This window comes from Microcaecilia unicolor, chromosome 2 (assembly GCF_901765095.1).
Source record: "Microcaecilia unicolor chromosome 2, aMicUni1.1, whole genome shotgun sequence".
Taxonomy (NCBI): Eukaryota; Metazoa; Chordata; class Amphibia; order Gymnophiona; family Siphonopidae; genus Microcaecilia; species Microcaecilia unicolor.
In genome coordinates, this window is record NC_044032.1 from 289,616,979 (window position 1) to 289,643,540 (window position 26,562).

The 26,562-nt window shown below is 43.5% G+C and overlaps 1 protein-coding gene across 5 annotated transcripts in view; it reads right to left on the reverse strand.

The window, feature by feature from the left end:
• The window catches only part of LOC115463598 (protein Wnt-7b-like), a 110,339-nt gene that overhangs the window by 49,285 nt on the left and 34,492 nt on the right, over positions 1-26,562 (reverse strand). Inside the window, exon 1 of one of the 5 annotated variants that reach the window (XM_030194266.1) lies at positions 8,628-8,724. The exons of 3 other annotated variants lie outside the window; for them this stretch is intronic. In XM_030194266.1, coding sequence (XP_030050126.1) covers positions 8,628-8,642 — 15 coding nt within the window. In that variant the 5' untranslated portion in view covers positions 8,643-8,724. Of the gene's footprint in view, positions 1-8,627; positions 8,725-26,562 lie in introns of those variants that run through there. One more of the 5 variants, XM_030194270.1, reaches the window with a different exon arrangement.

Consider the following 26,562-nt stretch of genomic DNA (forward strand, 5'->3'; position numbering starts at 1 on the left):
GGGGCACTTTTTTGGGACTTGTTCGTGAAAAAAAAGGGTCCAAAAAAATTGACCCAAAATCGCGGTGAAAACACCTTTTTTTTTCGATTATCAGCTAAAGACGCCCATCTCTCCTCGGCTGATAACCACGCCCCAGTTATGCCTCCACCACACCACCACGCCTCCGACACGCCCCCATCAACTTTATTCGTTTCCGCGATGGAGTGCAGTTGGAAACGCCCAAAATTGGCTTTCGATTATACCGATTTGGGCACCTTTGCGAGATAAACGTCTATCTCCCGATTTAGGTCGCACTATAGACGTTTTTCTCTTTCGAAAATAAGGCGGATAGTATACTACTTACAATGTCAACACAATATTTGATAGAACATTTTAATTGATAGTGAAGGGTAACGCAAAGATGGAACATAATGAGGGGGGGGGGGGGGGGGGGAGGTAACCCTGTCAAAATAGCCTCGACAAAATAGCCTTGACAAAAAAGCTCCAAACAAAAAAAGCTCCCGACATAATAGTCCCTGACATAACAGCCATTGTCAAAACAGCCTGCCCACAACATAACCCTTGACAAGTTAGCCACCTGACAAAAGGGCCCGATCAGGCTGCCCAGAATATGGCACTGCATTTTTTTCCTAATAATCTTACCTTGCCAAACAGGATAAGGTTGGTAAGATGTCTGGGCTTTTTTCTCGGGCTATTTTGTCAGGGCTTTTATGACTGGGTGCCCATATAGGGGTATGTTTACTAAGGCACGTAAGCATTTTAAATGTGCCTATAAACTTAAGGCATGTTATACATTTGTATAGGTGCGTCAGCATTTGACTAACACTCGTTAAAAACACTAACATGCCTATAGCGCACCTTTGTAAACACAGGCGATAGATAGGTAAGAAAGTAATAGGAGTTGGTGATTAATTTAAAGCTTTTTTTTTGTTTACAATTTTCCTCATTTTATCATAGCTGCCCTTTTGAAAGTTAAATGCTAAGGCACTAGATTCCCTTAGTGTCTTCATTTCAGTTAGTCAAATTTGATTATGTTATAATCACTATTGACAAATGGCTGCTTTTTAACATATTTATAAATGTCCTGGAAACAGGAATAACAAGTGAGGTGATTAAATTTGCTGATGACACAAAATTATTCAAAGTTCATAAATCACAAGAGGATTGTGAGAAATTGCAAGAAGATGTTATGAGACTGAGAAACTGTGCATTCAAATGGCAGATTACATTTAATGGGAGTAGGTGCAAAGTTTTTGGAAGAAGAACCCAAACTATAGCTACATGATGTAAGGTTCCACATTAGGAGTCACTGCCAAGAAGAGGGATCTACACTAGGTGTCATCACTGATGATATACTAACATCAATTCAAGAATGGGCTAAACACAACAAACTTTGTCTGAAACCAAGTAAAACTAAGCTTTTCTGGGTCGCTAACAGAAGTGGACGTATACCTGACATCAAAATCTGCTTTGGGAAGTAGAAACTCCCCCTCAAATCACAAGTCAGAAACCTTGGAATACAGTTAGATTCAACACTTACTCTGAAACCCCAAATCCAAGCAGCCTTCAAGAGCTGCTTAACTATGCTGCCTCTCTCCTTACATTGAGAAGGTAAATCTTATCCCAGTTGTGCATGCCATGATACTACTACTACTACTTATGATTTCTATAGCGCTACTGGACGTACGCAGCGCTGTGCACTTCAACATGAAGACGCAGTCCCTGCTCGACAGAGCTTACAATCTAATTAGGACAGACAAACAGGACAAACAAAAGATAAGGGAATATTAAAGTGAGGATGATAAAATAAGGGTTCTGAACAAGTGAACAAGGGTTAGGAGACTGAATTACTGTAATGCACTCTACACTAGTCTGACTACAAAGGGTCTGCACCAGCTCCAATTGATTCAGAATGCTGCAGCAAGACTAATAGAAGGTTGCAAGTGACATGACCACATCACACCATTTTTGCAAAAACTTCACTGGCTACCAGTACAATACAGGGTTAAATTTTAAACTCTGATCTTCAAGGTCCTTAAAGGAAATAGCCCTGAGTACTTGAAGAACAGGATCACCCTCTACCAGTGCTTTTCTTGTAGGAAAAAAAGGTACCAGTACTCATTATGGGTAACTTTAGGGGTGGGGTCACCATCCATGACTCCACCCCTATGATAGCCACGTCCATAGTAGCCACACCCCTTCCCCCAGCCATGGCACATATAAACAGGCATCATTGAAAATATTATACCAGTATAGGAGAAAAAAATAACTTGTGATGTTTTTCATTATAAATCATTTCTGTAAGCACAATGTTACAGCTCCAGTATACCCAAAATGACACAAACCAAATTAGATCACAGACCAGAAATTAGGAGAACAGTCTTATCAAATCTGAAACACAATATTTATAAAAATCTCAGAACCTAACAGATCCCTATTCAGACATTTGGCCTTGCGGTCACACATGGTGAACAGAGAGAGCCCAAAAATTAACCTGAAATCCTAAGAAGCCAGATTCTGTGTGCAGCACCAGGGCTGGTGTTAGTGTGTGTGTGTGTGTGTGTGGGTGGTGGTGGTGGGGGGGGGGGGGGGGGGTACAAGGCAGCTGCCCTGGGCTCTATAGCTCTAGGGGGCCCCGAGGTCCAGGCATCTCTTCCCCTTCTCCCCACCACAGTCCATCTCCTCGTCCCATCCCCTCACTTTCCCAATCTTCTTTAAAAATATATTTCCCTTCTAAGAGGGGCCCCGGTGTGGCAGCCATCCTCACAAGCTGCTCCAGCTGCCCTGAAGCTTTCCCTCTGTGCCGCGATCTGCCCCCCTCTGACGCAATTACCTGTTTCCGCACTGGCGAATTGCAGCAGAGAGGGAAAGCTTCAGGACAGCTGGAGGCAGCTGAGCTAGGATCTCTCTGATAAGGGAAATACATTTTTAAAGAAAACTGCAAGGTGAGGGGAAGGGAGGGAGATGGACCATGGTGAGGAGAAGGGTAAGAGATGCCCGTACCGCATAGTAGCAATGCAGGTGAGGAGATTGGGGGAGGGGGAGGATAGGAAATCAGGGATCAAGGGCCCCCTCCTTAATTTCTGCCCTGGGTTCCACCATGTCTAAAACCGACCCTGTTCAGCACAATACCAAGAAAATAGAAAGAAACCTCCTATACAGTGCAAAATAAGATAACATAACATAGTAACATAGTAGATGACGGCAGAAAAAGACCTGCACGGTCCATCCAGTCTGCCCAAGAAATGTGCCACTTTTTTGTGTATACCTTGCCTTGATTTGTACTTGTCTTTTTCAGGGCACAGACCGTACAAGTCTGCCCAGCACTATCCCCGCCTCCCACCATTGGCTCCCCGCCTCCCACCATTGGCTCCCCGCCTCCCACCATTGGCTCTGGCACAGACCGTATAAGTCTGCTCAGCACTATCCCCGCCTCCCAACCACCAGCTCCGCGGCTGAGATGTAAATTCTCAAATCGGACATATTCCAAATACTAAAATGAAAATAAAATGATTTTTTTCTACATTTGTTGTCTGGTAAGTTTGTTTTTCTGATCATGTTGGTCCCAGTCTCTTATTCTGCTGCTCTCTATCTGTTAGAATTTTAATGGCGTGTGAGTTTGGCAGGATCTCACATTGTCACAGAATTATTTTTTGACCCCTTAGAGTGACTGGGTTTAATGTATTCTAATGTGCTGAGAGGTGATTGAATTTTACCCCTGACGCAGCCTGAGGGCGAAACGTGGTCACGTCAGGGACTCCTGAGGCAGGCCTGAACGGCCAAAACACGACTCGTGTCGAGTCCAGTTTTTTAAGAATAAACTCTTGCTGTGAACTTTTTTCTGAATCCAGTAGAAGTTTGTTTGGCGTCATCCATCTTGTCACCTTCGCTGTGTTCTTTTCTTGGTTTTTCCATTGCGGAGGTCCGCTTTCTTCTGTGTTTGCCGTTCTTAAATCCATCTCCAGGGCTTCCTTTCCATTTATTTCTTTACTTTCCTCCTTTCTTCTTCATTTCTTGCCCTACATCCATAAGTAAAAGCTGAGTCTTCCGCGGAATTGACTGGAGGAGGTATAGTGTGGATCCAGCTTTTGTCTATTTTCTCCATTCATGTGCAGTTTTTCTCCTCTCTTCTCTTTCCCTCATCTCCATCCATGTGCATCTTCTTTTTTCTTTCCACCCCTCCATCCATGTCCAGCATTTCTCCTCTCTCACATCCCTTGCGTCCATGTCCAGCATTTCCCCCATCCATGTCCAGGATTCTCCCCTCTCTTCCCTCCTCTGTATCCATATCCAGCAATAATTCTCCCTCCCCTCTCCTCCATCCAAGACCAGCATTTCTCCTCTTTCCCCTGCCTACCCCTCCATTCATGTCTAGCAATTCTCCTCTCTCTCTCCTGCTCTTCTCTCCATCCATGTCCAGCAATTCTCCTCTGCTCACTGTCCTTCCCTCCATCCATGTCCAGCAATTTTCCTCTCTCCCCTGCCTTCCCCTCCATCTATCTGTCCAGCATTTCTCCTCTCTCCCCTGCCCTCCCCTCCCATCCATGTACATTGATTCTCTCTTCCCTGCCCTCCCCTCCCATCTGTGTCCAGTGATTCTCTTTCCTGCCATCCCCTCCCATCCATGTCCAGTGATTCTCCTCTGCCCCCTGTCCTCCCCTGCCATCCATGTCCAGCAATTCTCCAGTCCTCTCTCCCCTGTTCTCCACTGCTATCCATGTCCAGCGATTCTCCCTCCCTCCTGCCCATCCTCCTTCTATCACTGCCTGCCTGCTTGCCTGTCTGCTTGAGAGTCCAGGCCCCCAGCATCAGCTAGTACAAGGCCTGGCATCAGTGCTGATGAGCTTTCACACCAGTGCCGTAGCGAGGGTGGCTGACACCTGGGGCGTTTCCCTGCTGCGCACCCCCCCTCGGCGCACGCACCCCCTCCTCGGCGTGCGAGCACACCCACCCCGGAGCGCATTCTTACCAAAGAGGGCGGGCGGGCGGGAGGGCCGCTCCACCCCGAGTGCACGTTGCTGGGAGCTGCGTTGGCTCCGCTGGTTCCCTGCTCTCTCTGCCCTGGAACAGGAAGTAACCTGTTCCGGGGCAGAGAAAGCAGTGAACCAGCGGAGTCAACACCCCCCCAGCGGCGTGCACCCGGGGCGGAGCGCCCCATCGCCCCCCTTTCTACGCCACTGTTTCACACCCAATGCCATGCGCTCGTGAAGACCCTGTTAGTTCTGCCCTCTCTGACATGTCAGGTATGCATCAGAGGAGCGCTACCAACAGGGTCTCCATGAGTGGATAGGCTCGAAGGCTGAGTGTGCTGGTGCTGGCCGGGTCTTGTGTTGATTGATCAAGGACCTGGACTGTCAAGCAGGCACTGAGGAAATGGGAGCAGTAATAGGGGGACTCGGGAGGTAAAAAGGTGCCGGTAAGCCATACTGGCGCGTACCGGAACAAAAAAACACTGTCCTCTACACACCTCCAAGGATACTAAGGTCCTCCCAAGGAGTATTCCTAACCATACCCTCTCCAAAAGACATTACACGATGTGATACCCACAAGCGAATTTGTTGCTAGAGAATGTGGTAAAAGCAATCAATCTAGCAGGGTTTAAAAAAGGTTTGGCCAAGTTCCTAAAAGAAAAGTCCATAAAACATCATTAAGGCGGACTTGGTGAAATAAGCTGGGATAAGCAGCAAGAAATCTGTTTTATTCTTTTGGGATTGCCAGGTACTTGTGACCTGGATTGGCCACTGTTTGAAACAGGATACTTGGCTTGATGGACGGCAGTACTTATGTACTTACATGATATAATTTGTACCACTGTATCACAGTGTCCCATTTGTTATTTTCTTTCCACCAGATCTCTGAGATGCCTATTATATCTACCTCTTCATTCAGTGCTAAACCTTTTAAACTCATCCATCTTATTTTTTAGACTTCTAGCATTTTTATTTAGACATTTATTAGTATGCTTTTTGTTTGTATCTACAGCGTGCTTAGCACGTGACAGGGATAACTTGCAATCTTTCAACTTTGTCTGCTCTTCACTTAAATGCATCTGGGCTACTTTTGCCTTTATTGCAACCTCTCAATTGAACTATCCTAACTTCCCTGTTTTGATAATATCTTTCAAAGATAACTTATTCTGAACAATGCACTCATGAACAACTATTAGCTTTCCCCCAGATTCTAGTTTAGAAGTTGCTCTTTCAATATTTGTGCTAGCAACTTGCTTCCACCTTGGTTAAGATGGAGCCTATCTTTTCACAACAGGCTTCCCCTTTCCCCGAATTTTGCCCAGTTCCTAACAAATCTAAATCTATCTTCTCTGCAAACACGGTAGACAGGATGGTACTGTAGCCTTGCTGTGATGTTATCATGGCATGGATCACTGTGATCAGACTCATTTTGATATATGGAGAGAGATTTCTCAGTATTACAAGTGATAGAAGCAATTTTTAAAGGTTGCTTGAATTTGTGGAATAAAAATGATGAGTCTAGCAGTATCCTTAGGGAGTCTTTTACAAAGCATCTGTACCGAACACTAAGTCGGGACTACCGCTGGCCCAACATGGCCACTGGCTATAGCTCTTCCCTGAGTGCACACCATTTCTGAGGGAACCCCCCCCCCCCCCAGAAATGGCTTGCATGATGGTAATCTGGCGGTAATCGGGCATTGCCGTGTACTGCCTAGTTAACGTGGAAGCTCTTATCACCACCTCAGTGGATGGCGGTAAGGGTTCCCCACTGCATGGTCACACGGTAAGAGTTCTCTTACCGCATGGCCATGTTTGTCTGGGGGCTTTTTACCTTTTACGGTGAAAAGGGCCCTGGTGCGCAGAAAAAATAGCCTCTGCCACTAGCGCAGTGCCCTTTTCCCCGCAGCTTTGTAAAAGGACCCCTAAAATTCCTGACCTGTCATTTTAGGGGCAGTTCATACTTCCCATATGATATTCTGAAGTCAGATACCTATCAGTTTGTTTTAGGAACCCACAAAGTTTCAGTTTTACTTGCATTTAGACAGAGTTTGTTGTTTTTGCCCATTTCTGAGTTGCTGTTAGACAGGCATTCAAAGCTGTGGGTAGATCTGCTTCAATAGGAATAAGTAGCTGTATATCTTTTTTTTTTTTAATTACATTTGTACCCTGCACTTTCCCACTCATGGCAGGCTCAATGCAGCAGGCAATGGAGGGTTAAGTGACTTGCCCAGAGTCACAAGTAGCTGCCTGTGCCGGGAATTGAACTCAGTTCCCCAGGACCAAAGTCCACCACCCTAACCACTAGGCCACTCCTCCACAGCACAGATATGGAATTTTGTGCACATCTACTGATGCAGCCCAGCTAGAGGCTTGAGGTAGATATTAAATATAATAAGTGACCACATGGATCCCTATGGTATGCTGAAGGTGATGATGTGCTGATGCTGAGCATAACTGATTATAGTCTGTCTGCTTAAACTCTGTGAAAGGCGGTGTACCAAATCTAATAACAATAGCTTTATAGTTGGTATGTCCCTATTGGTCTCCTTTAAGTATGTGTCTGCCTCAGGTTCTCCAAGTCTGCTACTCTAGCTAGAGGCTAGTCTTGTTTTCTGTATTGAGTGCATATACATGACCCCTCAACAACTGGGATATGACCATACATATGGTATTCAATGCAAAAGAGTGGATAGAATCAATCTTGCTACTGGACTGCTACTACTACTACTACTACTACTACTACTACTATTTATCATTTAGCTGTCAGCATCTTAATACTGGTGAGCTGTTTTTAGTTGTTTAGGGGTCCTTTTACTAAGGTTCACAGAAAATGGCCTGCTGTAGTGTAGGCGCGTGTTTTGGGCGCACACAGATCCATTTTTCAGCACGCCTGCAAAAAATGCCTTTTTAAAATTTTTGCTGAAAATTGACATGCGGCAAAATCAAAATTGGCATGCAACATTTTTCGGGTCTGAGACCTTACCGCCAGCCATTGACCTAGCGGTAAAGACTCACGTGGTAACTGGGCACTAATGACCTATGCGCGTAGCGGATGCACGCCAAAAATGAAATTACTGCACAGTAGCCAGGCGATAAGTCCATTTTGTCACACGTTGGCCACGCGTAGATGCTCATGCGGCTTACTAAAACGGCCCCTTAAAGTTGCTAAGGGAGCAGAGATACCTAAATTATTAAAAGGGCCCTTGATTATTTTGTATATATTATACCATTATTATTTAGTGTTTGTTTCTCAATAAACTAGAAATAAGTTGTTGTTTAGAGTTAATAACTTGCTGATGAAAATACCCTGTGGTAACAAATTTCCATCTTGTCCTGTTAAATGGGATACTTGCCGATAAGCCAAGCTCATCTGGGCTGGGTGGAATGTAGAGCAGGTGAGTGGGAAAGAAGAGTAAATAAAGCTAGGCAAATATATTTTAAACTCTTAAACAATCTGATACCTATTTTGTTTGTTCTAGGGCTGTAACAAACTAAATACAACTAGGACAAATGGGTTTTAAACTATTTTTAAACAAGGTAATAACTAATTTTTGTTTTTAGTTGAAATTAAAATAGAATTTATCAATAAGTCAACAATTTCTTTTCTATCTCAAGCGTCAAGTCACCAAATTTCCCTGAAAAGTAATGTTCACTTACCTGCAGAGGCTTCATCTACTCTGAGTACTCCCTCAGGAGTAGGAGTAGCCTAATGATCAGAGCAGCAGAGTGAGAACCAGGGATGCCCAGTTCAAATCTCATTACAGGTTCTTGTGATCTTGGGCAAGTCTCTTAATCCTCCATTGCCTCAGGTACAAACTTAGATTGTGAGCCCTCCAGGGACAGAAAAATATGTATTGTACCTGAATGTATACTTCTTCAATAGCTCACAGGCGTGTAGGTAGCATATAAGAAAAAAAAAAAAAGAGGGAACAAATAAGCCTATTTGGACAATGTAAGGTCAATGGGTTAAGAACAAATGCAGTGCTTTAAACAGCATCACAAACATATTAAATTTCACCCTCTAGGGACCCAACTTTATGCAAGCAAAGAAAGTATATGATCTCAGAGCTTAACCCCCATCAAAAATTTCTGTTTGTGGTAAAAAGATCCAGACTAAGCAGCTACTCTACCCATTGCAGGAGCATGGCGAGGGCCGGGCCTGGACTTGAAGGGGGACTTCTGGGAAGTTCCTTTTGGTTAATTGTAGGTCTTTGAAATCTAAAACTGAAATATTGTATGACTTGGTAGATGACTACTTAGTTGAAGTGGTTTGTTTGGTGAAGACTTGGTTACAACCGGGAGGGCGTGTTATTTGCAGTAGAGTTTTCCTTTTTGATTTACATTATTATCTAGGGTGTGTTCACAGCGGAAGGGGGGAGGATTGGCGATTGGAAGTGTTTGGCCCTTAGTTGAATTAAAGATGGAGAATTTGCCATATAATTTTTATTGGTGCAAGTGGAGTGACCTTTTCATATTTATGTGGCACTTTTTTTATTGTCCCCTTAGTCTTTCGATTGTTTGGGATCATTTGTTGCAGATGGTGGCGGAATTAGTAATTGTTTATCCTGTCATTGTTATCTTGGGAGATTATAATGTTCATTTGAATGAGCCGGGAGATCATAGAGTTTCAGAGTTTTATTCTTTTTACCATTCTTTGGATTTGATTCACTGGGTGTGGATAACACACAAGAAGGGACATATTGGATTTACTTTTTACTCATTTATTCTCTTCTATAGTGATTTTGGAAGTGGTTTGGGAGGAATTGTCTTGGTCAGATCATAAGGTTTTATTGTTTGAGGTAAAGGTGCTGAGAAGCATCGGGTTACTGGAGAGATTTATTCTAGATTTTTAAATGGGGTTGCATCAGAACAGTTATCCCCGTTATGCCAGAATTTTCCCCCAAGTTTTGAAGGGTTATCGCTGGAAGCTAAGGCTTGTGGCTGGTCAGATGTTTTGCATGGAGTGTTGGATGAAGTTGCCCCTATACGTAGAGTGAAGGTCTATTGTTCTAATTGGGCACGTTGGTTTCATTCAGATCTACGGGGGTTTAAGAAGGTTAGATGTTTTGAGCTAGATTCTATATATGGCGCCTGAAAAATCTGTGTGGAAAAAAAGTACACCTAGACGTATTCTCTAAAGTACGCCTACATTTTATAGAATAGGCTTAAATTTCCATGTGGTATATAAAATACGCCAAGTGCCTCTCCATGTGACCAAATTTGGTCACGTCCATTGGTCATGTTTTATTTAGAGTAAATTCCAATACCTAAATTAGGCACAGAGCAGATGTATTCTATAATAATGCGCATAGATTTTAGAAACGCCCATGACCCGCTCATTCCATGCTCATAACTTTGAATTTATGTGAACCATGTTACAGAATACACTTAGGGGCTCTTTTACTAAGGCGCGCCGAAAAATGGCCTGTGCTGGTATAGGCATGTGTTTTGGATGTGTGGAAGTCCATTTTTTAGCATGCTTGCAAAAAAGGCCGTTTTTTGTGGCTGAAAATGGACATGCGGCAAAATTAAAACCAGCACGCATCCATTTTTGGCCTGAGACCTTACCGCCACCCATTGACTTAGTGGTAAGGTCTCACACATGAACTGGGTGGTAATCATCAGCACGCGTACACTGCTGATTACTGCCGGGTAAGCACCAAGTGGTACAAAATTTCTACTGCGTGTTTTGGGCGTGCATCAAAAATGGAATTACTGCCTGGGGCATGCGGTAGCTGTGCGGTAGTTCTAATTTGATTCGCGCTGGATGTGCATAGGCACCTATCCAGCTTATTTTCGAAGGAGATTGCCGGCCACCTTCTCACACAAATCAGGAGATGGCCGGCGATCTCCTGAAGCCGGCCAAATCGGTATAATCGAAAGCCGATTTTGGTCGGCGCCAACTGCTTTCCATCGCTGAGCCGGCCAAACTTCAAGGGGGCGTGTCGGTAAGGTAGCGAAGGCAGGAAGCGGGCGGGATGGGGACGTGGTCACGAGATGGCCGGCTTCGGCCAATAATGGAAAAAAGAAAGTTGGCCTTGACGAGCATTTCAGTATTCTTACTGTGAAATCACTGGTGCAGTGTTCTGGTCTTGTAAAGTGTTGGCCCACAGGGGTGGGGGCCTGACTGGCCCTGGCTATTTTCATGTGATGTCATGTGAAAATAGCCGGGGCCAGTCAGGCCCCCACTCCTGTGGGTCAACACTTTACAAGACCAGAACACTGCACCAGTGTTTTCACAGTAAGAATACTGAAAGGTAATTTTAAAACAATACAGGAACGTAAGACCTTTGAAGTAAGAATGATTGAATATTTTGACACCCAACAGACAGGACTTAATAAGGATCTGGGTTTTCTAGCCCATTATAAACCATAAAGTTGTATTTCTCTGTTTATCACCCTCCTCTCACCTACCAACACCCATCCTGTTAAAATATCAATGACATGCTCTGATGTCCCCATGCATACCCCCACCCTCCCACTCTGTCAGACTGTCAAAGTAATGCTTTGATGTTTCTCTTATATATACTATCTGCTACCACATTTGCTTATTTCCGATCTGACGAAGAAGGGCAACCTTCGAAAGCTAATCAAGAAATGTATTAAGTTATGTCCAATAAAAAAGGTATCATCTTATTTTCTTTTCCATGTTTTATTTTGTTTGATTTCTATTGATAACCTTTAAGAGTGGACTAACACGGCTACCACACCTCTCTATGGAAAAAGTAGCAAAGTTATGTGTAGATGGTCCTTTGGTAGATGGTTTGAATGGCATAGTTTCCTTGGGAGAAAAGGAGATGTTGGTTGAGCAGGTTTGCTGGCATGATTTTGAGTTGGTTTCACTGAAATGGTTGGAGAAAATAGCGAAGCAGATCAGGAAAACTACTCCTTCACTGGATCATGTACCACTGCTTTGGCTACTGTACCCCCAGAATGGTTTGTTGGTAAGAGGGTAATATACCACAGTTATGGAAGCATGCAATTGTTTCTCCAATTCTAAAAAATAAGTTATTGGATCCTTTAAAGTTGGACCCTTATTGTCCCATTTCTAACTTATGTGCTTTAATGAAACTATTAGAGAAGGTCATAGTTTCTCAGCTGGTGAATTTTGTGGAGTCACATTCCATTTTGCATTCTAGACAGGCTGCACTTTGTCGGGAATGCAGTACAGAGATGAATTTGGTTACACTCCTTAGTGAGTTGCATGGTATATTGGATACTGGTGATGTAGTACTTTTGGTATCTTTGAATCTGACTTTGGCGTTCGACATGGTGGACCATTCTTTATTGCTTCAACAGTTATCTGATATTGGGATGGGTGGTACAGTGTTATCATGGTTTTCCAGTTTTCTATCAGATCATACATTTATGGTGGTAGATGGTTTGGAAACTTCATTTCCACAATGTGTGCAACATGGGGTGCCACAAGGTTCGCCATTATCGCCAATGATATTTAATATTTTTCTTCGTCCTTTGGTGGATCTGATAGAAACATTTGGAATTAGTCCATATGTTTTTGTGGGTGATTTTCTGTTGGTGGCATGAGTGTCTCCGTTGTCTTACATCTGACTATAGTCCAAGCCTGTTTTTGGGGTGTAGGTCAGTGGTTAAGTAATTATTCTATGGTGTTAAATGTGTGTAAGATAGTGGCCTGCTGGGTAACAGACTTGCGGGATCATCCAGGGACTACTGTGCAATTGTTAGGGGCTGATGTGTTAATTATGGATTCCTTTAAGTATTTGGGGGTCCGGTTAGATTATTGTCTGGACTTTGTAGTACAGGTGAATATGATGGTTAAATGTGGGTATATGGTCTTGCGAAAATTACAAGCCATTCGAGGGTATGTTGATGGAAAAGGTTTTGTGCTTTTAATGCACTCATTGTTTGTCTCATCTTGACTATGCAAATACAGTACTGATTGGTCTGCCACATAGTATTTTGAAAAAACTGCAGACAATGCAGAATACAGCCATTTGGCTGTTGGGGAAGTTGGGAAAGATGGATCATGTTACTCTCCTTTGTTTTTCACCATTGGTTACCAGTGGAGTTCCGTATTAAGTTTAAGATCATAATATTGTTGCATAAAGTATATTATGAATGACTCCCTGATGTGCTTGTGTCATTAGTAAGAACGTATGTTCCCCAGCAGATGTTGCAGTCTGGGGATAGGTTATTTTGGAAGTTCCGGGTGTGAAACAGGACCACCTAAGTAGGACTCGAGGGCATGCATTCTTTGTAGCTGGCCCCAAACTTTGGAACAGATATCCAGTAAAGCTGAGGGGGAGAGGGGGGGGGGGGGGGGGGGAAGAACTCTATCTTGCTTTTGACGTTTGTTGAAAGCTCTTTTTTTGTTCTTTGGCATTTCCTGGGGTTTCTGGGGAGGGTTTGTAGATGAAGAGTGACTTTGGGGGGGGGGGGGGGGGGGGAATACCAGTTTGTGTGGCTTTGCTCTTTTTTTATCTTTCCTGTTGACTATGGAGTTTTTCTAATGTTTTATATTTTTAATGTTTTAAATTGTAAACCACTTTGATATTTTATTATGTATTACAGTATATTAAAGGTTAATAAACTATAAACTGAACAGACTGTAAAGCTATTGCCAATGTGGCTGGGTGCCTTAAATAAATTATTACAATAACCCAAAGGCTTCAGTACAAGAAGTTGAAATTCTGTATGAAAGTTATCCACCAATAAATGTGCTTGTAGCTTATATAATAGCTGAAGTTTATGAAAAAGTACATTTGATAACTAGTCTAATATGTGGTGTGGAAGAAAGATCTGTGTTCAATAAAACACCCAAATACTGTACTTCTTGCACTAATAAAACCATATCAGGATTGTTGTTTATTGTGGCACACTATATTACCATTCAAACAAAAGCAGTTCACACCTAAAACATAAAAAAGAAAAGAGCTCCATTAAATTAATAGGATAGCAAAGAGAGGAAAAAGGAAACAGAAAACTATCACTTAGAAGGAACTATAAGAAGAAATACAGGCACCAACAGATCAGCCCTATCAAACCCTGAGCTGGTAACTGTGAACCATTAAAAGCAAGAGAAAACAGGTGGATTTTAATATCTGACCTACTATATTAAGATTTGACTTGAAGAGTGAGAAGCAATGCAACAAGGTGCAATCTTGCATGAGTTGCTGGGGGAAGCAATAGCCAATGTTCATGCAATGAACGAAGAAGCTGCGATTGAACATGTGGAATGATCACAAGGGATAGGTAGTGTGGTATACTGGTATACAGGGTTTTGTGGACCAGGATCAGAATCGTAGTGGTGCTAAAATAACAGGGGCATGACATGATTGTGATGATCATATTTACATGTTCAGCACAGTAGCATCGGATAGCGTGGAATTACCAAAGGACACAGAAATTAGCATTAACAAGGTAGACACCTAGAAATTCCAAGAGACATTTTTTTTCATAACACCATAATCTGTTTTTCCTAAATTAAAGTCCAACCCGTTATCAAAGTTAAAGTAATATTCACATTGTCCAAATATGGAGAAATGAGCAGTGAGGTCATTATCATACATCCTAAAACTTTAACCCCAAATTTGCAATATCATCACACAAGGGATGTACATATTGTTTGTTGTAGCTGAGCCAAAGGAGAGGGTGTGGAGATTTCTTCTATCCCTGTATCAGAAGCGTAGCCAGGTTTTGATGTCAGGGAAAGCAGATCTTCTGTCACATAGGCACTGGTGTGAGCCTGAAGGGCTGAGCTACATAGATGCCTTTTCATCCAAAATTATTTTTGGAGAGCGACTGCTCCCCTTGCGCCCCACCTAGCTACACCTCTGCCCTGTATCAGGATCCTGGGTTCCATACCTATTTGCGTGCAAGCTTTTAGCCAATGTAATGAGACCCTGTAGAAAAAAGTAGGTGATTCTACATTAAGGACAATCAGGGGAGATGTTACACTGATGAAGCTCAGATAGGGGACCAGTTGCTCCAATTTTATAAGACCTTATATACTAGGAGGCTATTAATGGAGACAGACAGGGACAGGTTTTTTCATGATCATCTTCTGCCTACCCTTTCTGAGGAACAATTGCATGCCTTGGATGCCTCTCAAAGTGAAAGGGAAGTCAGGTTGGGAATCAAGTTGCTGAAGCTGGCAAAAGCTCCCGTACCCGATGGTTTTGGTCCTGAATACTATAAGCTTTAGGGGGATTTGATGGTGGCACCATTATGTAGAATATTTAATGATTTGAAGGGATGGGTAGATACTAGACCTAATCTAGCATATGTTGTCTTACTCCCTAAACCTGGCAAAGACCCGGCACAGGTGGGGTCATACAGGCCTATTTCCCTGCTTAATCAAGATGCTAAATTGCTGACGACCATTATGGCACGGAGATTGAACTGTTACCTCCCTTAATTTATTCATGCAGATCAGGTTGGGTTTGTCCCGGGCACATATGCCTCTATGAATTTGATCAAGGCACTGGTTGTTAATCACGAACACAGAGGTCGAAGGGGTCAGTCTCGATATGGAAAAAGCATTTGATAGCATCTCCTGAGAGTATTTGTTTTGGGTGTTAGGCAAGTACAGCTTGGAGAGACGTTTTCTCTCCTGGGTGCACTCTCTGTATACCTGCTCACAGGCTTGATTGTTGGTTAATGGAATACTCACTGGGAGTTTGATCTTCAGAGAGGCCTCCCCCTTGCTTCAATTTGAAGGTAATATGGATTTCCCCTTGGGTCTAGGAGCTACGCCCTTTAGAGACTGGACTAGAATGGGGTTGCGGATCCCTGTGACATTTTTTTGGAGCTGGGAGAGGGTCCCTTTCCTACTTTCTCAGTGGTGTAGGAGCAATGGCATCTTCCTCACACACATCTTTATCCTTATCTTCAAGCACAACACTATTGGAGCACGTTGCAAGGAAATATGGATCCGCTTGGCAAGAGGGTAGATTGGATCCTTATCTTACGAGGGTATTATTCAGCTTGAATAAAGTTTCTACTTGGTATAGATTACTTAAAATTTCTCTTACCCCCCTGGGGTGAACTGTCTTATACAGCTTTGGAATAGGGACCTGGGACTGGCATATGACTATCCACAATTTTTGAGCTCTTTTTGAATATCTATGATTTAGTTAAATCTGTAGATTTACAGTAGACCTAGTTTAAAATACTCCATAGAGCATATTGGTCTCGCTTAGGGGGTGAGATATGGTCTATGGGCAGATGGCCAATGTCAGCGATGCAAAGTGGGTAGGGAGACTCTTATTCATTCCTTTTTAGAATGCCCGAGCCTAGGTATCTAGTGTAAAACATTGGTGATTTTGTATCAGCTCGTGCCTGGTCAGATTATTTGGGATTATGAGCCCTTATTTAAGGGGCCAAGGGAGGTTTAATAGCCCAAAATATCTCCCTTCCACATCGCAAATTCCTTTATCTGGTGGTACTCTTGGTAAAAAAAAAAAAAATAATAATAATAATAAATCTTATAATATTGGGCATCTGAGGAGGCACCCCCGATAGCCAGATGGGAGCAGCAAATGCAGGAAATAGCTAAATTTTAAATCTCCACGTATCATAAGCATAGTAACCTAGAGTTTTATCAAAACACAGCCTTATGGCACCAGTATCTGGCTAGGTTTTCATCCCCTTCACCTGACCCATACACATGAAGTCTTACAATGTGGGGTGGCTGGGGTGTGGAGTCAGGGATGTTCGGTTGTTTGGATGTGTGGTGGAGATTTTCCAATGGTGTGTGAAAGTGTGCATGTTTTGTATGGGATTTTTATTTAAAAATACCACTGGACGGGACCATATTCGTGGCGTTGTTTTAGCAGCTTTTGTTAGAGCTTTGCTGTTCTATACAATGAATGTTTGCTTTGTGTCTGGATTGTTCTCTGCATTTTCATATTTTGTAATACTGTGTTGTGTTCTGATGTTGTAGAGAAATTTTACAAAAAAATAAAAAATAAAATCACATAACCCTTAATTAAAAATACAGTTTTCCTAAAAATCACATAACCCATAAATTATAGTTTAATTATAGAGTGCAGTTTTTTTTAACAGCTTTCTTAAACCCCAATAAATCATCAACAAAAGGGAGGAAGCTTATTCCAAAAGGAAAAAAAAAACTAAATAGGAGTAAGCACAAGAGTGTACTCGTTCAAGATGACAGGATTTAGCTGAAGAAAGAGCAAAACATTTTTCCCTTGGGAATGTAATGGATGATTGAGTACATACTTGGAAATTTTCAACAAAAAATACCCAGGATCCAACTCAAGAAATATTTTAAAGGCAAGACTCAACAATTTGAACTTGCAATATTTTTCAACAGGCAACCAATGCAAAGCAGTGAGAATTGGTGTAATATGGTCGCAGTGCCCTGAATTTGTCAAGAATGTGCATCTGCATTGTGGACCCATTGCGATTGATTTAAACTCTTACCCCCCTGTTTACTAAGCTGCACTGCATCAGCAAAAGAATGAATATGAATCCCAGATCCAAATCCCAGATCCAAATGCAAATAGTAATATTTACACATGTATATTGCATATACGTGTAAATACAGATTTCAGAACGCTGCTATTTACACATGGAGATCTATACCACACAGAGATTTCAAGGGAATATGGTTTGGGATAGGGTTACCATATGGGTCCAGAAAAAGGAGGATGGATTGAGCCAGCCTGGTTTTACTTCCATTGCTTTCAATGGAAAGCAATTGCTTTCAATGGAAGTAATTGAGCCAGCCGGGTTTTACTTCCATTGCTTGAAAACAATGGAAGTAAAACCCGGCTGGCTCAATCCGTCCTCCTTTTTCTGGACCCATATGGTAACCCTAGTTTGGGATTGGCTTGAGTGGTACTAAAATCTGGATGGTATTACACCATTTACAAAGGGAATACTCTTGTACTGAGAAAAACTTCCATATCTGGTTTTACACTAGTTCAAAGGAAAGAATAGGTTTTTTGAAACTGCTCATTTTGGCCAGGGCTTTATACGATTAGTTTAATTTCTTAAGGGTTTGATATACAATCAAAGTGGTTAACAAGTGGGTTAATATCAATACATAAAATGAAAGGAACTCCAACTAAATTAAGAAAAGCAAGAACAGTGTTAGACAGAAAATAGGGTAGAGAAACAGATGTGGAATCATAAAACCGTCAGAATGCTGACCAAGTTGTTAGAAAAATGGGCCTACAAAAAGGCTTTAGTAAAACGGTGAGTCTTCAGGGTGGTTTTAAATTGCTGGTAAGATTGCTCAGCGTGTAGAGTAAAGGCAGAGAGTTCCATAAGGAAGGACTCGAAGAAAAGAAAGCTGAGCGGGAAGTAACTGCAGCCTAGTGTGAGCTAAAGTAGGGAGAGAGAGCTGATAGGCTGTAGCAGAGCAGACGATACAGCTGGGTCTGTAAATGACAATCAGGGAAGAGAGGTAGACAGAAGAGAAAAGGGCTTCATGAGAATGTCAAGATCTTGAACTGGATACGAAAAGAGATAGGAAGCCAATAATGTTGTTTGAGAAGAAGGGTGATATGATCAAAGTGACGGACACAGGAAAGTATATGAATGGCAGTATTTTCACTGGTCTGTAATTTTTTTGTGAGTGTGAAGGGAAGACCAGCATAATAATATTGCAGTAGTTGAGTTTTCAGATTACTAGGGCATGGAGAAGAATAGCACAAGAGTCATCAACAAAGAGACGGAGGCAGCGAATAGCACAAAAAGAGTTAAAACAGGAGCAAACAACAGAAGAGATCTGTGGGGCAAAAGAAAGTTGGGTATCCAAAATGACTCCTAAATATCTTAAGGAGTCTACTAACTTTATTGGTGAACCATGGATATAAGGACTAAGAGAAGGAGAGACACTGGATCTTATCAGCCAGAGGGCTAAAGATTTAGAGGGGTTACAGACCAGTTGATTGGTAGAGAGCTAGAGATCAATAGAATCGAGACCACCCTGTATAGGTGACAAATCAGGTGTGGCTGGATCACAAATCGAGAGCAAAAGTATATCATCTGCATAGATATATTTTTATTTATTTTATTTTTGTTATATTTGTACCCCGTACTTTCCCACTCATGGCAGGCTCAATGTGGCTTACATGGGGCAATGGAGGGTTAAGTCGCTTTTGACACTGTCAATCGTGATTTACTTCTTGCCACACTGTCCTCATTTGGGTTCCAGGGCTCTGTCCTCTCCTGGTTCTCCTCCTATCTCTCCCACTGCACCTTCAGAGTTCACTCTCATGGATCCTCCTCCACCCCCATCCCGCTATCTGTTGGTGTTCCCCAGGGGTCTGTCCTTGGACCCCTTCTCTTCTCAATCTACACATCTTCCCTGGGCTCCCTGATCTCATCTCATGGTTTCCAGTATCATCTCTATGCTGATGACACCCAGCTTTATCTCTCCACACCAGACATCACCGTGGAGACCCAGGCAAAGGTATCAGCCTGCTTATCCGACATTGCTGCCTGGATGTCCAACCGCCACCTGAAACTGAATATGTCCAAGACCGAGCTCATCGTCTTTCCACCAAAACCCACTTCTCCTCTTTCTCCACTTTCTATCTCAGTTGATAACACCCTCATCCTCCCCGTCTCATCTGCCCGCAACCTCGGAGTCATCTTTGACTCCTCCCTCTCCTTCTCTGCGCATATCCAGCAGATAGCCAAGACCTGTCGCTTCTTCCTCTTTAACATCAGCAAAATTCGCCCTTTCCTCTCTGAACACACCACCCGAACTCTCGTCCACGCTCTCATTACCTCTCGCCTTGACTACTGCAACGTACTCCTCACCGGCCTCCCACTTAGCCACCTAGCCCCCCTTCAATCTGTTCAGAACTCTGCTGCACGTCTTATATTCCGCCAGAACCGATATACTCATATCACCCCTCTCCTCAGGTCACTTCACTGGCTTCCAATCAGATACCGCATTCAGTTCAAGCTTCTCCTTCTTACCTACAAATGCACTCAGTCTGCTGCCCCTCACTACCTCTCTACCCTCATCTCCCCTTACGTTCCCGCCCGAAACCTCCATTCACAGGACAAATCCCTCCTCTCATTACCCTTCTCCACCACCGCCAACTCCAGGCTCCGCTCATTCTGCCTCGCCTCACCCTATGCTTGGAACAACCTTCCCGAGCCCTTACGCCAAGCCCCCTCCCTGCCCATCTTCAAGTCTTTGCTTAAAGCCCACCTCTTCAATGCTGCGTTCGGCACCTAACTCTTACCTTTCAGGAAATCCAGACTGCCCCAATTTGACTGCCCCTATCAGACTGACTGTTCATGTGTCCTTTAGATTGTAAGCTCTTTGAGCAGGGACTGTCCTTCTATGTTAAATTGTACAGCACTGCGTAACCCTAGTAGCGCTTTAGAAATGTTAAGTAGTAGTAGTAGTAGTAAGTGACTTGCCCAGAGTCACAAGGAGCTGCCTGTGCCTGAAGTGGGAATTGAACTCAGTTCCTCAGTTCCCCAGGACCAAAGTCCACCACCCTAACCACTAGGCCACTCCACTCCAAAAAGCAATTCCTAGGTTCTGGATCAAAAGGGCTAATGAGGATAGAAAAATGTTGAAAAAAAGGGAGGAAAGAATGGAACCCTGCAGGACACCACAGTGGAGGGTTTGGGATGAAGAGTTACCTTGAGAAGTCTGAACTATAAATTGACTTGGGGAAAATCCACTATTTCTGGGATAAGCAGTATAGAATGTTTTGTACTTTTTTGGGATCTTGCCAGGTATTTGTGACCTGGATTGGCCACTGTTGGAAACAGGATGCTGGGCTTGATGGACCTTTGGTCTGTCCCAGTGTGGCAATACTTAAGTACAATTTGAGAGAAGAGAGGTAAACCATGAAAGAACGGTGCCAGAGATACCAATAGAAGCCAGACATGATAAAAGCAAGAAATGATCCACAAGGTCAAAAGCAGCAGTCAAGTCTAGTGAGATCAAAAGAATGTGCAGTCCCCTATCAAAAGCAGAGTGGATATCATTTAGCAGAAAAGCAAGAACAGTTTCTGTTGAATGGCCGTGACGCAAACCTGGTTGCTTGGGTTGCAGAAGTAGTGAGGATTCAACATGGTCATGTGGTTGATAAAACACACCTTTCTTCCTAAGTTTCAAAAGAAAAGGTATGTGAGAAATGGGCTGGAAATTAATGGAGTCATTCTTCTTAATCCAATGTAGTTTATTTCCTCCTGCAAAATGGAGCCACTTTACAATTGCAGCCTCACTACTTTGGGCATTTTCACATATACTGTAGGTTTGTAAAATAAGAGCAGATACACATGGAAGTGGCACCACTTACACATAGCAGTTATAAAATTGCCACTTCTACATGTAAGTGTCAGCTGCTCCACATGGAAGCTGCCATGTTTTTCATTTAGTCAACATGTATAGCTGTAAAATGGCTGCTCATGTTACATGTGCCAGAAAATACACATGCACTCCTATTTTAGAAAAGGTTCTATGTCAGCAGATTGTTTCCTAAAATACCACCGGAACTGAGCACATCCTTACCTGGATGTCACAATTCTGATCTTTACCTTCTATGTAAAATGGGGCTCCACATTTCATCTGCCATTTAAATTCCTCATTTTCTAATGCCCTCCTGCAATTTCTCACAATTTGCTCATGATTTAACAACTTTAAATTATGAATCATTGCTCCCTTTTTCAGATCATTTACTAAGATGTTAAAAAGCACCAGTTCCACTAGTGATCATTGGATCCACTATTTACCTTTATCTATTGCTAAAACTGAACATTTAGACCTATTCTTTTTTCCTATCTTTTAATTGGTACCTTATACACAAAAAGGCATCATCTCATATCACAACTTTTTAATTTCTTTAGGAGTCTCTTCTGAGAGACTTTTTCAACTGCTTTCTGAAAATCCAGGTACACTGTTATCAACTGGTTCATCCTTATTCATGCTTATTAACCTTCAAACATATCTAACAGATTGGTGTGGCAAAACTTCACTTTGCAAAATTCATATTTACTATGCCCCATTAAGTCATGTCTATCCTTATGGTCAATAATTTGCAACACCCACCAGGTCGGCCAATCACTTTCCTCAAATAATTCATTATTAGAATCAGTCCCAATGTATGTTGATCATTTTTTGAGACCTTTTCTACTTCTGCTACCATCATATGTTAGAGATTCTGCAGATGTCATTATTCAGTTGTAGAATTATGCTGGACCCTTTGATTCTTTTTTTGTGACAGCAGGTATTGAGACTTTATACACCAACATTCACAGGTGAGAACACAAACAATCATGTTCACATGCTTTCTATTAACAGAACAGAATTCCTGTTCCAAACTACCCCAACAGAAGTGGTTCACTGGCTAACAGACTGCTTGAACGGGCTACTAGACTCTGAGGCATATTTTCAAAGCACTTAGACTTACAAAGTTTCATAGGTTACTATCGGGCTCATTTTCGAAAGAGAAGGACGCCCATCTTTTGACATAAATTGTAAGATGGGCGTCCTCACAGGGTCGTCCAAATCGGTATAATCGAAAGCTGATTTTGGACGTCCCCAACTGCTTTCCGTCGCAGGGATGGCCAAAGTTAAAAGGGGCATATCGGAGGCGTAGCGAAGGCGGGACTTGGGTGTGCCTAACACTTGGACGTCCTCGACCCATAATCGAAAGAAACAAGGACGTCCGTGATGAACACTTGGACGACTTTACCTGGTAGTGTTTTTCTTACAACCAAGGCAAAAAAGGTGCCTGAAATGAACAGATGACCACAGGAGAGAATCGGAGATGACCTCCCCTTACTCCCCCAGTGGTCACTAATCCCCTCCCACCCTCAAAAAACATCTTTCAAAATATTGATTGCCAGCCTCTATGCCAGCCTCAAATGCCATACTCAGGTCCATCACAGCAGTATGCAGGTTCCTGGAGCAGTTTTAGTGGGTGCAGTGCACTTCAGCCAGGCGGACCCAGGCCCATACCCCCCCTACTTGTTAGGATAGTGGAGCAAACAGCGAGCCCTCCAAAACCCACCACAAACCCACTGTACCCACATCTAGGTGCTCCCTTCACCTATAAGGGCTATTGTAGTGGTGTACAGTTGTGGGTAGTGGGTTTTGGGAGGGTTTGGGGGGCCCAGCACACAAGGTAAGAGAGTTATGTACCTGGGAGCAATTTATGAATTCCACTTCAGTGCCCCCTAGGGTGCCCAGTTGGTGTCCTGGCATGTCAGGGGTACTAGTGCACTACAAATGCTGGCTCCTCCCACAACCAAATGGCTTGCATTTGGTCATTTCTGAGGTGGACGTCCTTGGCTTCGATTATCACCGAAAATCAGAAACGACCAAATCTAGGGACGACCAAATTTCAGGAGGAAATCTCGCACCCATACTGATTTCATTCACTTCAAATTCATGCTATCCTCCTTCCAATCCTCCCTATTCCTCGACAAACAGGACTATTACACCCAATTGACTAATTCCCTCAGCTCTAATCCTTGTCGTCTCTTCACCGCCCTCAACTCCCTCCTCAAAGTGCCCTCTGCTCCCACCCCCCCCCCCCCCTCATTCTCTCCTCAATCTCTGGCCGACTACTGCCTTGACAAGGTCCAGAAGATCAACCTCGAATTCACCACCAAACCTTCTCCTCCTCTTCATCCTATAACCCACTCTCTCAACCAACCAACCCAGGCCTCCTTCTCCTCTTTTCTTGATATCACCGAAGAGGAAGCCGCCCATCTCCTCTCCTCCTCGAAATCCACCACCTCCATCCCCACCAACCTACTTAGCACCATCGCTCCTACTATCACCCCCACCATCTGTCATATCCTTAACCTCTTTCTCTCCACTGCAACTGTCCTTACACTGCAACTGTCCCGGACACCTTCAAGCAAGCTGTGGTCACACCACTCCTCAAAAAAACATCTCTTGATCCTACCTGTCCCTCCAACTACCGCCCCATTTCCCTCCTACCCTTCCTCTCCAAGATACTTGAACGCGTCGTTCACAGCCGCTGCATTGATTTTCTCTCCTCTCATGCCATCCTCGATCCGCTTCAATCTGGCTTTCGCCCCCTACACTCGACAGAAACGGCACTATCTAAAGTCTGCAATGACCTGTTCCTCGCCAAATCCAAAGGTCACTACTCCATCCTCATCCTCCTCCACCTATCCGCCGCTTTTGACACTGTCAATCACAACCTACTTCTTGACACACTGTCCTCCTTTGGGTTCCAGGGCTCTGTCCTCTCCTGGTTCTCCTCTTATCTCTCCCATCGTACCTTCAGAGTACACTCTTATGGTTCATCCTCCTCCCCTATCCCGCTCTCTGTTGGAGTTCCTCAGGGATCTGTCCTTGGGCCCCTCCTTTTTTCAATCTACACCTCTTCCTTAGGCTCCCTGATCTCATCTCATGGTTTCTACTATCATCTTTATGCTGATGACAACCATCTGTATCTCTCCACACCAGACATCACTGCGGAAACCCAGGCCAAAGTATTGGCCTGCTTATCCGACATTGCTGCCTGGATGTCCAACTGCCACCTGAAACTGAACATGGCCAAGACTGAACTTATTGTTTTCCCACCCAAACCCACTTCTCCTCTCCCTTCACTCTCTATCTCTGTTGATAACACCCTCATCATCCGCATCTCATCTGCCCGCAACCTCGGTGTCATCTTCGACGACTCCCTCTCCTTCTCTGCGCATATCCAGCAGATAGCCAAGACCTGTCGCTTCTTCCTCTACAACATTAGCAAAATTCGCCCCTTCCTCTCTGAGCACACCACCCGAACTCTCATCCACTCTCTCATTACCTCTCGCCTTGACTACTGCAACCTACTCCTCACCGGCCTCCCACTTAACCACCTATCCCCCCTTCAGTCCATCCAGAACTCTGCCGCACGTCTTATCTTCCGCCTTGACCGATATACTCATATCACCCCTCTCCTCAAGTCACTTCACTGGCTTCCGATCAGATACCGCATACAGTTCAAGCTTCTCCTTCTAACCTACAAATGCACTCGATCTGCATCCCCTCCTTACCTCTCTACCCTCATCTCCCCTTACGTCCCTACCCGTAACCTCCGCTCTCAAGACAAATCCCTCCTTTCAGTACCCTTCTCCACCACCGCCAACTCTAGGCTCCGCCCTTTCTGCCTCGCCTTACCCCATGCTTGGAACAAACTCCCTGAGCCCATACGCCAGGCCCCCTCCCTACCCATCTTCAAATCATTGCTCAAAGCCCAACTCTTCAATGTCGCTTTGGGAACCAAATCACAACACCTCTACTCAGGAAATCTAGACTACCCCAACTTGACATTTCGTCCTTTAGATTGTAAGCTCTTCTGAGCAGGGACCGTCCTTAGTTATTAATTTGTACAGCGCTGCGTAACCCTAGTAGCGCTCTAGAAATGTTAAGTAGTAGTAGTAATAGATTTGGACGTCCCTGACCCTATTATCGAAACAAAAGATGGACGTCCATCTTTTTTCGACCCCACCCCTGGATCAGGACATTTTGCGAGGACGTCCAAATCGAAACGAGGGCGTCTCTTTTGAAAATGCCCCTCCACGTAACTTTGTAAGTCTAAGTGCTTTTGAAAATGAGCCTCTCTGGCTCTCTTCCTTCAGATATGGGCAAAATCGTCCTCACACCACTTTTAAAGGGATCAGGATTAGACTCAACCTCTGCTGCAAATTATCGCCCAGTGGCGAATATACAACTCTTTACAAAAATGATTGAATCATATGTAAGTAAACAATTCTCCAAATATCTGGACACATTCTCTACACTACACCAATCTCAATTCAGATTCAGATCTGCACACAGCACTGAAACCCTGCTCCTAGTGCAAACAACGTATGTCAAACAATACCTGTGCAAGGGGGATCAGGTGCTTCTACTTCAGTTCGAAATTTCAGCAGCATTCGACACAGTAGATCACATAATGCTACTAGATCATCTGAATCAGATTTGATTTACTGGCCAAGTTCTCAAATGGTTCAACGAATTCTTCTCAAACCGAAGCTACTCAGTAAAACAAAACAAAACCCTTTCTAAATACTGGATTACAAAATGTGGGGTTCCCCATGGTTCCCCGCCATCTCCTATCCTGTTCAACTTCTTCATGTCTTTCCTTAGCTCTATTTACCTGGGATCAGGAGAACTACTACTATAATACGCGGATGACATCATGCTCCTTCTACCTCTGACATCCTCACACCAAGATCCTACCTGATCAGTAATAATCGGGATGACTTCTATCCAGACCTGGGCCCTAGCAAACAAACTGAAATTGAATACCCAAAAGACTAAGATTATATGGTTCCAGAATCAAGGAACTGAGGTCCCATCTTCAATACCCAACAACATCACCTTCCTAGCTGAATCAGAAGCAAGAGTGCTTGGAGTCATCCTTGACTCTTCCCTATCACTCACATCCCATATCAACCAATTATGGAAGAAAACAATGCTTAAGATGAGACAACTTCGTTTAGTCAGGTCATTCTTTGATCAAAATGCCTTTGCATTACTGGTACAAATGCTTATCTTACCACACCTGGACTACTGCAATGCCCTATTTCTTCAGCAAAATATTCTCACTTTTACTTTTACCCAATTTTGGTGACCTCA